General features: G+C 34.1%; 1 protein-coding gene and 1 long non-coding RNA gene across 2 annotated transcripts; one reads left to right on the forward strand and one right to left on the reverse strand.

Annotated features, from left to right (window-relative positions):
• The first annotated feature begins 404 nt into the window (after positions 1–404).
• Positions 405–3,734, forward strand: LOC118052608 (uncharacterized). Its single transcript, XR_004688221.2, has 2 exons — positions 405–1,552; positions 2,334–3,734. It is a non-coding gene; the product is annotated as an uncharacterized lncRNA (long non-coding RNA).
• Positions 3,735–3,774: 40 nt separating this feature from the next.
• LOC118052599 (cytokinin dehydrogenase 1) lies at positions 3,775–6,301 on the reverse strand. The gene is made up of 5 exons (XM_035063597.2): positions 5,589–6,301; positions 5,110–5,237; positions 4,762–5,022; positions 4,390–4,652; positions 3,775–4,302 (listed from the first exon to the last, which is right to left on the reverse strand). The coding sequence occupies exons 1-5, from the start codon at positions 6,247–6,249 to the stop codon at positions 3,966–3,968; spliced, it is 1,650 nt and encodes a 549-aa protein (XP_034919488.1). The 5' UTR covers positions 6,250–6,301; the 3' UTR covers positions 3,775–3,965.
• Positions 6,302–11,052: the final 4,751 nt, after the last annotated feature.

The following is an 11,052-nucleotide window of genomic DNA, read 5'->3' on the forward strand; positions in this document are numbered from 1 at the left end:
GGTGTGCTTGCTATTTTGCAGTAGCTTCTGCAATCGTAAAAAAATAATAATATTGGGTTCTATATACAATTTTGTTGTAAATATTAATTTTATAAAAATTAAAATAATATTTTTATTAATAATAATCTGCCTTTCATTTATTTAATTTTTTTTAAATCTACTTTTTTTAAAATATAGTTCAAAAGAGAAAATCATAAAAGGGTATTTTAATTTTTCAAATATTGATGGCTTTTTTTTCTTGTTTTTTAATTTAATTTAATATATGTTTTAGATTGTGTTTATAATTGTGTTTTAAAATATTTTTTATTAAAAAATATATTTTTTATTTTTTAAAATTATTTTTGATATTAATACATTAAAATATCTAAAAACATCAACAATTATTAATTTAAAATACAAAAATTATCACCGCGTTGTAAATTAACCCATCCAAGCTTTGAGATCGGATCCACTCCTAGTCAGATTTTTCCGATCAATCCTATGGAAAAAAGGTGATAATAGCATGGGCTGGGCGAACAAGTGTATGAGAATCCACGTCGAAAGCTAGCCAAGAAGCCTTCCAACCAACACAAATGACGACACAAACTAGCAAAACGCCAAATGAATCCCGCACCGTCGCCACAAAGGTGGCAAAGCGAAAGCGAAAGCTGAACCGACTCCTACTTTCTTCTCTTCTCTTCTCTCAGGTAAACACTAAACTCAACCAATCATCCTTTCTCCTATCAAAACCCTAAAACTTTCAAATATCATAATCACCACACTCCCTTCCTTTCCTTTTCCTTCATTAAAAATATCTGAGAGCTGTAGTTTTTCTTGTGCTGATGTAGTAATTAAATGCTAATGGCTTCTCCTGGTATACTTATGATAAGCTGTTTTTTAATCATTACGTAATTACTGTCTTGATTTATTAATTAATGCAAAAGTAAAAATTCAAGTGTTTTAAATTCTTAATAGTAAGCAAGTAGGGATTATAGTGAAATGAGAGAAAGTTAGTAGTGATTATATTGCTCGTAGATTTACTGCTAAAACCATTTTAGTGCAGTGCCAATGCAGCTGTACTTTGACTTTTTTGAGGAGGGAGGAAATCTCTGACTTGCTCTGCATCAATTTCTGTTACCATGTTATTGGCTTTCAAAAAATGTAGTCTTATTGATTTTGGGTGTTCTTTAGGAGCAAGGTGGCTGGTTGAATTGAGTGTTGTTAATGTACTTTAGAAACCATGATCTTCAAGCTTCAAGTGTTCCAGACGACTTGTTTTTAACGATGAATTATCTGAATACGTTTTATCTGTCAATGCTAACTGCATCTTTCTGTCTAAGAACTGATGTTTTTCTTACTCATTGATTTCTTGATCCAGTCATTGTTAAATTTGTCTCTGTGCTCGATGTTTCGTGGTAAAAATCATTTAGAATCCACAATTTATAAACACGGAATCTTATAGCAGCTGCTGTTTCGATTAACATTTTTACAGAGGATCTTATATTCACGAGAACCATTTGGGTTATGTTTTCATATTGCTCCATGGATCACATGTCGGCCAAGGTTTTACATGGTATGAACTTGTGTATCACTTCAAGTAAAAATTAACTTCTTCAATCAGGCGTCAGCTCTGCAGTTTTTTTGTGTAATTTATTTTTCATGCCTTGAGAGATCCTTCGCCAGTTTGGGCTTGGAGGCATTTCTTTGAGTATTTCATGTTAGAAAATTGTTTTTATTTTATTTTATTTTGATCTGCATAAAAAGGGACAGGAAATTGAATTTCATACTCGTAACAACTAAACTTACCAGAGAATTGAATTTAGTGGACCACTTCGAGCTGGTACTATGCTCACCCTGCTGTTTGTATATGGCCCTTTGCCTCCTGAATCTTTTGGTAACTTGTGATAAAAGTGTTTATAATCATTTTTGACACTCGTCACCGTTATACTGAGTAAATGAATCCGAGGAGGTTGCTGTTGCAGAACCCAGACCTTTTGTATGAAATTCATTTGTAACAGTAGCATGCTTCACAATGAGAGCAGAATTAGCTATCTTAAATGTTGCGGGGAAGTAAAAAATCAACGATGTGCCATTAGATGTTAAAGAACAATATTATTACCACGAAATTAAGAGTAGAACATGCACGCATAGTGCTGGTTTTAAAGTATCTTTGAAGTGTTTTTACTCGCAATGATAGCTCACATTTCAGTCAAAAATATCAAATTAGACCGTAGTAGATTTCTCTTATTTTGTCGATGTCCTTATGATGACTTCCATAAATATATTTTTGTCTAATATATGTAGCTATGCAACGTTAAAATGAGTTGATCATTCTTTCTGTTTTCCTCTTTCAGCAATCTGAGTCGTCTCTCATTCTCAGATAAGACTACCTTCTTCCACAAAAGCATGCCTTCAAATTTAATGCAGATAGATTTGAAAAGTTTGAAGGACCCTTCAAATTACAAGACAAGCTATATGTGTTGCTTACATGCGAACATGAATGCTTTGAGTTCAATAATGTTGTCTTCAGCCTTCTTCATGGATCAAGCTCTGGAATGCTGGTTACTGGAATTGACTTGTCAAATCTAATTCTGGTAGTATAGATCCTGGAGGAGGTGTAACAAACAAACAAGTGCTGACATAAATTTTTTGGAGAGATTTCGTGACTTGGTTATCTTAGAGTCTTTGTTCTTATTTTCTTTCCTTTTCTTTCTTACATAGGTAAGCTTAGAGGTAACATCCTATACATAGCTGACACAATCAATAAGGATCGTGTTACTTTTATTTATCAGTGTGTTATGATTTTCCAACTTTTCCCATATAATTATTTTATTGCCCACAATAAGAAAATGAAGTGCTCAGATTTGTCAAGGTTTTTGAACTCCTTTAGAATTTTTCGTTTTTATTATACGTCCAGAGCAACCATAGTCTTGAAATATGGCTGCTTGAGAGATTCTGTTTGTTACCTGAATAGACTTTGATATTGGAATCTCACCTTTACATATGGATGAAGTTTATTACGAGGCCCAACTTAAATTTATCTTTTAATTGTGATATATATATTTCAGTTTTCCGTCATTCCATTTCTTTTTTTTTTTGTTTTATGAAAATATATTTACATGCAAACGCTGGCTTTCCTACGTCAGTTTGTTTTCTTTTTCCTGGATGCCTCAGATACTGATGAAAACAGAACAAGTAATGATGCAGCTGAAACCAACTTTTCCAGGAATGTTGTGAAAGATACTCCAAGACCTGGTCCAAGTTCTTCAGGAGACAACATGAAAGTTACCGTGGTTGATTGGAAAGCGCAGGAACTTGTTTCTCCAAATGCTCCTATAGATGAGGACAGATCTGGGGAAGTAAAAATGGAGGCCTCCTTAACACCAGATGATGTTATACGAGCTGGTGGCTTTGGAGCTAGAGATGATATAAGTAGCTTTCTTCCTGTTGCAAGTGATTCAACAATCCTTGATGCTAGAAACTATGAAGAGCCACAGGGAGAAATACAAAGACCAGGTCTTGGCTGGACAGAAAGGAAGCAGTTGTTTTGCCAGTCCTTGAGACCTAGTTGCCACGGACAACTTTTTCTGGTGTTTCTGGCTTCTGATTTTTTGTGGCATGATCGTAACATGTAACTCCGTGGTTTGAATTTATTAATTATTTATTTCATGTTTCTGTTTGCATGATTTTGGTATTCATGGAATAAAGATAGATGCTTGCTCCTCGCTCAAAGAAATAAAAGAAATTTAAGTTCATGATATTTTTAAAAATCATTATGAGCTAATACTATAAGCCCTCTTTACAGAATTGCCTACTTAAAATTTTCATTTTTATTAACAAATAAATGGCCTGCTGACTCTTACTCTCTATTATGCTGACGATTGCTATATATGGCAACCCAACTTTCCATCAGACCTTATAATTTTAATTTACAGTTGTACGCATTATGGTCCATATTCTCCCGAGGAATCTTTTCCTGATATTCCTTATAAGTGGCCAGCATCATGAGAAAGGTATTTCCTTCTGAAGATTCTTTGGCCAGGAGCTAGGATTGCCATTGGGTCATAAGTTGATTTCCTTTTAACAAAAACCTCCCATTGTAGGCCGAAATGAGCTTGCCATTCTTCCTGGGTGCTGTAATGAGGCATATATTGCTTGGCTCCAAGACCGGCTTTGGAACAGAAATCTAGAATTCTTTGGTTTTGGGCTAAAATGTGAAACAAGCCATCTCTTCCCGTGGAAGATGGCATTGCAGAGGATAAGAATGCCACTTGGTAGAAAGTTTCTTCATCTGGTGTGATTAAAGATGTTCTATTGTTCCACCTGCAATGCGAAGGAAAAATCAGTTTGATAATATAATATTCGAAAATTGAGGGGAAATTAATAGTTTTGTTTCTCGTATGAGAGTACTTGGACTTGTTGACCGGGTAGATGAGGATGGGACCATTGCTGTTGCCTGTAAGAATATTGCCAAAGACCTCTTGAGCAAATTCAATAATTTTGGTTCTAGGGATTAGAAGATTCATCCATGGGTGAGGAATCTCCCATAAACCTTTTGACCGGAGGTTGATTTCAGACAGGTGGACTCTATCCAGGAATTCCACGTAAGAAACTTCTGACAGAAAGAGTGTGGATGAAATGTAACTCAGTTCTGACAATAGGCTCTCAGTTTTCTGCATGAGAGAAAATAAGGTTAGGAAGTAGGAACACGGGCTTCGATTATGTAAAATCTATGTTGGGATCCCAAGAGGTGTTTTGCAGTGTTCTCTGTGCAAGTCTAACCTGGTTCATTATATCGGACTCATCTGGGCTAAAGTATTTAGCAATTTCTAGACAGTAAAGAGTTTTTCCTTCTGAGATGAATCGACTGGCCTGAAGTGGGTCTTTTGGATTGAAGGAGGATCTCCAGTTATTGAGGAGACCGGTTCTGTTTATTATCACAAGCCCTTCGATATAGTCAAAAGAATCCTTGGATGATATTAAACGTTCTTGATCACTGGAAAATTTAGAGAATTCATCATATAGTACTCTGATCCATTTCACCTGTCAAAAGCGATAAATTACATTGTCGATAAGAGTTCATTGTGACATTATAGCATTGCACAGAGATGTTAAGAGTGTAATTCTTACCATCTTTGGTGCTGGTTCAAGTGAGATTCTCGCTCGAGTGATTATTCCAAACTGCCCAAGTCCTCCAAGAACACCATAAAAGAGTTCTGCATTCTGCTTCTCTGTACAGGTAACTACTTCTCCCTTGCCTGCACCCAGAGCATCAAGTTAGATTCAGTTGTGCCTCATTTAGCTTTAAATAACTGAATCATTGTTTCATGTTAGCTAGTTATAGTTAGAACTCGCTGTGAATTTCATTTTTCTTTAAGGTGCATTCTTTTCATGATATTTCCCCCCAGGCTCAGTCTAATTGAAAAGCAAAGCTTCCAGCAACTTCGTGTGGCGTGGTAAAATTGTTCTTTCATGAAAATCGAAGTAATAAAATCACTGGAGCATCCTCCTTGTCACGCTGAAATGACTTTCTATTTCCTGTACTGTGATATTGGGCCTACCTAGTATGAAAATTTTTGTATGACAGAATCATGCGTGAGTATATATACCTGTGACAACCTCCAACTGGTAAATGTTGTTGATTTGTGGCCCATGTTTGAATGCCTGTCCACTAATTCCGGCATTTGATAAGGTGCCTCCGACGGTGAGATGAAGGTAGTCTGTCCATGATTTTGGTGCAAGCCCGTATTTAAGAGTCTCATGTAGAATGTTAATCCACAAGTCACCACCTGATGCATCCACATACGGCAGCTCTCCGGTGTGAATTTGCATCTCTGGTCCCTGAAGGGATTCCATGTTTATTACTATACCTTGATGAGCTTGTGCTTGACCTTGAAGCGAGTGACTGTGGCCTCTAGCAGCAACTGTTAGCTTTGAAGTGGAACCCATTTTGAAAATATGCTTTATAGTGTTGGAAATATCAGAAACCGATTTCGGATGTAGAACTGCTAACGGCAGGAAATGATATCGATTGCCAAAGTCCTTGGCTGCATAATCGATATGATCAAAGCTGAAGTAGCCATCTAGCTGAAGTGTTTCCAATGAGGAGATGTTGGAGGAGCGCTTATATGGGACAGCACTTGGGTTGACAGAAGATTGGTTGGAACAAAGGTTGGCTTTATCAGGCATGGAGCAAAAGAATAAGATCACGATAAACACAAGGAATATAAGGTTGTTCTGTTTGAGAGAGGCCGAAGGTGGTGATCCCATTTGTTCTGTCTGAGAAAGAGAAGGAAGGAGAGAAACTGTGCAAGTCGCTATTGCGAGGAATAGCAAAAGGAGAGGTGTAGAAGAGCTTATGGAGATGAAAGGTGGAGACGACAATTTAAAGGGAAGGTTTGGGCGGCACAGTCAAAATATTCAGTGGTGACTTCATATTAACTGTGTGAATGTGGAAATGAATGGCTTTGATTGATAAATAATTATTAGCGTGGATGAAAATGAATTTGTTTAGATTGTTAGTTTATTCAAATTAGATAAGGAACTAGTCAAGTTTATCTTATAAGATATAACATGATTATTTATGTAATTATCTAGTTTGTTAGGATAAATTTTATAGGAAATTCAAATAGATTTTTTCAAAAAAGATAATACAAGTTATCTAAAGATTATTGTTAAAGAATTGTTTTTATGAAGCGTTTTAGAGGTATGTTAAAAATGTAATAGACTAGGAAGCCTGGAAATAATATTTATCAAATGTTTTTATTCTTATTATATGGATGTCTACATAAAGAACAAATAGAATAGCCCTTGCAGTGGAGCAAAAGTGCTTAACCAGCTAAGGAATTGCACAGAATTTCATAGCATATACTTTTGACTAGGAGTGTTCACGGTCTGATTTTAACTAAAAAATACAACCGAACCGGAAAATAATATTATTTATATTAACAACCTAGACTGAACCGGTTTTGTTCGGTTCGGGTCGGTTTTTTAGCAAAAAAAACCAGAAAAACCGGATTGTTCTATGGTAACAATGATAACCAATGTTTACTTGCTTCCCTTTCCCCTTTCATATGATGTTAAGAAATATTTGCATATTAATAATCAAACTATACAATCTACAAGGAGGGCAACTGTTCTATAATAATAGCTCATAAGATATAAGTGATTGGAAAAAATTAAACAGTTCCTTGCCTGGAATCATGTGATACTTTCTTAGTCGTGACTTGCATATTGAAAGAATTGTTATTCTATTGTGTCAAAATTGTATAGCTTGGATAACTATTGTTCACTTGCTTTTGGGGAAAGAGGAAGGAGAAGGGGAAAGGGGTGGGGTGGTTGAAAATTGAGAAAGGTAAAAGGGAAGGGGAATGCTGGGAAGGGTGAAGGGGAAGAACAGGAGGAGGGTGGGGTGGCTGAGAAGGGGAAAGGGAAAGGGAAAGGGAAAGCAAAGCAAAGGGAAGGTTGCAAAGAGAGAGAGGGGGTGGCAGTTGAAACTGAAAAGGAGGAAAGTGAATTAGGGTTAGGAATGGTTATTTTTATACCTTTTTTTAAACCAGTTCGGTTTGGGTCGATTCAATCGGTTTAAGCTGTTTTAAACCTGAACCGAACCGGACTGGGTGGTTTTTTTTATTTTTTAATTGGTTTATTCGGGTTTTTTATCGGTTAATGTTTTCTCGATTTTTTTGGTTTAATCAGTTGATCGGTTTTTTTGAACACCCCTAATTTTGACACACGAGTAGAGTGTGACGAAAATTCTCAAGGAGAATTGTTCGTTAAAGAGGTAGAGAGCTTGCAAACTTCTAGGGGAATTCTTGTGTTAACTATTAGCAATTGGATGTTCTAGTTAGGATGATAACAATTTGAAGATTCTAGCATGCTGCTACGATAGATGACAAAAACGAGTATTTGTCTTGACAAGTAAAGTTGTATAGATACAAAGGATTTGTAGTTGAAAATACTCATCTTATAATCTTCTAAACTAGTGAAAGTTCTCTATCTGGGGTTTGGTTGCCCCATAAGGGTTTTTTTTTTTTTTTTTTTATGTAAAAAAGTTCTTCTAAAGGTTTTCCTTTGTAAGCAAATAACTTGTTCTTCAAAGATCTTTAAAAGAAAAGTAGTATATGGTCTACCAAATTTGCGAGCAATTAAAAAGATGGTGTGTAGAGCATGTCAGGAAGAAAAACAAACCAAGGCTCAATATAAGAAGACTATTGACATTCTAACCTCAAGAACCCTTGAATTGTTACATTAGGACCTAATAGGTCCAACTCAAACTAAAGTCTGAGTGGAAAGAAATATATCATAGTCATTGTGGATGACTATTCAGGATATACTTGGTCTATTCTATTAAGAGAAAAGTCTAAATCTTTTGATCTTGCGAGGAAATTGTTCAGAAGACTGCAAACATAAAATAATTTTTCCATCTCTAGAATTCACAGTAACTATAGAAAAGAATTTGAAAATACTAACTTTTCATTTTTTTATGATGAAAAAATACATAAAGAATTCTTTTCTCCTATCACTCCTTTTCAAAATGATATAGCTAAGAGAAAGAATATAGCTATACAAGAAATGGCTCGAACTGTGTTGAATAGTAAGAAAGTTGCACTGTACTTATAGAAGAAAGCTGTCAACATTATTGTACATATTTTGAATTGTGTTATGTTTAAATTTGGAATAAAACTCACTTCCTATGAGTTATGGAATAACAAGAAGCTTATAGTCAAATACTTCAGAGTGTTTATAAGTTTTTTCTATATCTTGAGAGATCAAGAAAACTTATGTAAATTTGATAACAAGAATGATAAATGAATCTTTCTTGGATACTCATCACACAACAAAGTCTACAACCTATGAACTCAAACTGTCATGGAATCAATCAATGTGGTTGTTGATAACAATTTTAAGGAATGTATGAAGAAAGACCTTGATAACATCATTGAGATAACTGAAAAAACCTCATTAGAATAAGATAAGAAAAACCAGGAGGAGAGTTCTTCACACGTTTTTAAACAGTTATGAGAGAAAAAACCTTCATTAAGGATAAAACATAATCATCATAAGGAGAACATTATTATGAGGTTAAGAAAAAAAGTTATCAATTAAGACACATATATATGTTATTTGTTGTAAAATAAACCTAAAAAGGTTGAATATGCCTTATAAGATGAAAGTTAGACCAATGTCACATATAAGGAACTAAATCAGTTTATAAGAAATGGTGTATGACAATTGGTTTCACATCCTGATAGTCACAAAATAATTGGAATCAAATAAATCTTCAAGAATAATTTAGACGAGTATGAAACAATCATCAACAAAACTAGTGGCACAAAGATACACTCAAGTCGAAGGGATTGATTATGATGAAACATTTGCACCAATAGCTCATTTAGAATTTCTTCATATACTACTTGTAATTCCTTATCAATTGAATTTTAAATTGTATTAGATGGATGTGAAGAGTGCATTCATAAATCTAATTCTATAAGTAGAGGTCTATATAGAATAACCCAAAGGTTTCACTAATCATTTATTTCCTGATCATACATACAAGTTGAAGAAAGCCTTCCATGGTCTAAAACCAACACTACGAGTATGCTATGCACTGTTAAGAAAATATTTGTAAAATAACAATTTCAAAAGAGAAACAAGTTGGCAGGACTATTTTCGTAAGAAAAATTGGTAGACATCTACTCATTGCTCAGATTTATATGGATGGCATTGTGTTTGAAGTTACTTATGAATCATTTTCTTATGAGTTTGCTACAAAAGTTATATTTGAATTTAAAATAAGTATAATTGGCGAGTTAAACTTTTTTCTTGGCATACAAATTAAGTAGAGTGAAAATAAAATTTTTGTTTGTCAATCTAAGCATGTTAGAGATATGGTTAAGCAGTTTTAAATAGAAGAAAAGAGTCATGCTTGTACACTTGTGAGCACATTTGTTAAAATAAGCTTCGATCCTATAGGTAAGCTATAGAAAAGTGTTGATTATACACTTTATAGAAGCATGATAAGGACTCCATTTTACATTATTGCTAGTATACTTGACATTGATTTTTGTGTAGGTGTTTGTGCTAGATTCCAATCTAATCCTAAAAAATCACATCTTATAGCATTTAAAAGAATCTTAAAATAAGTACTACAATTGACTATGGTGTATGGTATTCAAAAAAATTCAAACTTGAGTCTAGTTGGCTATTCAGATGTTGACTAAGAAGGTAACGCTAATAAAAATAAAAAGCACTACTGAAGGCTATTTTTATGTTGTTGGAAACTTGGAAGCATGAATGAGTAAGAAATATAATTCAATCTCATTGTCCATTGTAAAAGTCGAGTACATTGTAGCAGGTAGTTGTTGCACAAAACTTCTTTGGATAAAAAAGATGCTGGATGATTATGGTTTCTCTCAAGATACTATGACTATTCATTGTGATAATTCCAATGCAATTAGTATCTCTAAAAATGATGTGCAACATTTAATAACCAAGCATATAGATATAAGACATTATTTTATTGGAGACTTGGTTGAGTCAAAGATTTTGTCATTAGAACATAAACACCAAATATCAATTGATTGATTTATTCACGAAACCTCTAGATGGTCTAAGATTTGAATTTCTTAGAAACGTTATTGGTGTATGTGATATACCCTGATTATTAAAAGAGATAAAATTCATAAATAATATAAAAAAAATGTGTGTAAAAAGTTTTGTTTGTGTTTTTATTTGTTTGTTAACACTGAAACACAAAAGCAAACCTTGCAAGTATACCTAATCTTTACCAATTAGGATCGATGCAAATCTTATTTGGTAGTCTTCACTTTTGAAATGTTATTCTCTTGGAAGACCAAATAAAGCTATAATCTTAAACACTATAAGAAATTCAAGTTGTTTTACTAATTGCTAGCAAAAGTAAAATTGATTTAAGGGGGAGTAATGTGCATTGAATTGATTAAAGCTAGTTGAACATAGTGTATAGGCTGTTAAGACACTTCTCCTAACAAATCCTTAAGAAAAAGTCAAGTGTTCACATTATTGTGGAAATAAATGAACACTTCAGTATAA

Source organism: Populus alba, chromosome 16 (genome assembly GCF_005239225.2).
Source record: "Populus alba chromosome 16, ASM523922v2, whole genome shotgun sequence".
NCBI lineage: Eukaryota > Viridiplantae > Streptophyta > Magnoliopsida > Malpighiales > Salicaceae > Populus > Populus alba.

Bases quoted from the DNA above. Each gene is read 5' to 3' on its own strand.
- LOC118052599 (XM_035063597.2), bottom strand. From the start codon at position 6,249: ATGGGATCACCACCTTCGGCCTCTCTCAAACAGAACAACCTTATATTC. The intron at 5,238-5,588 runs GTATATATACTC...CTCTGGGTGCAG, and splicing joins CCAGTTGGAGGTTGTCACAG to GCAAGGGAGAAGTAGTTACC. The intron at 4,653-4,761 runs GTTAGACTTGCA...TCTCTCATGCAG, and splicing joins AGTCCGATATAATGAACCAG to AAAACTGAGAGCCTATTGTC.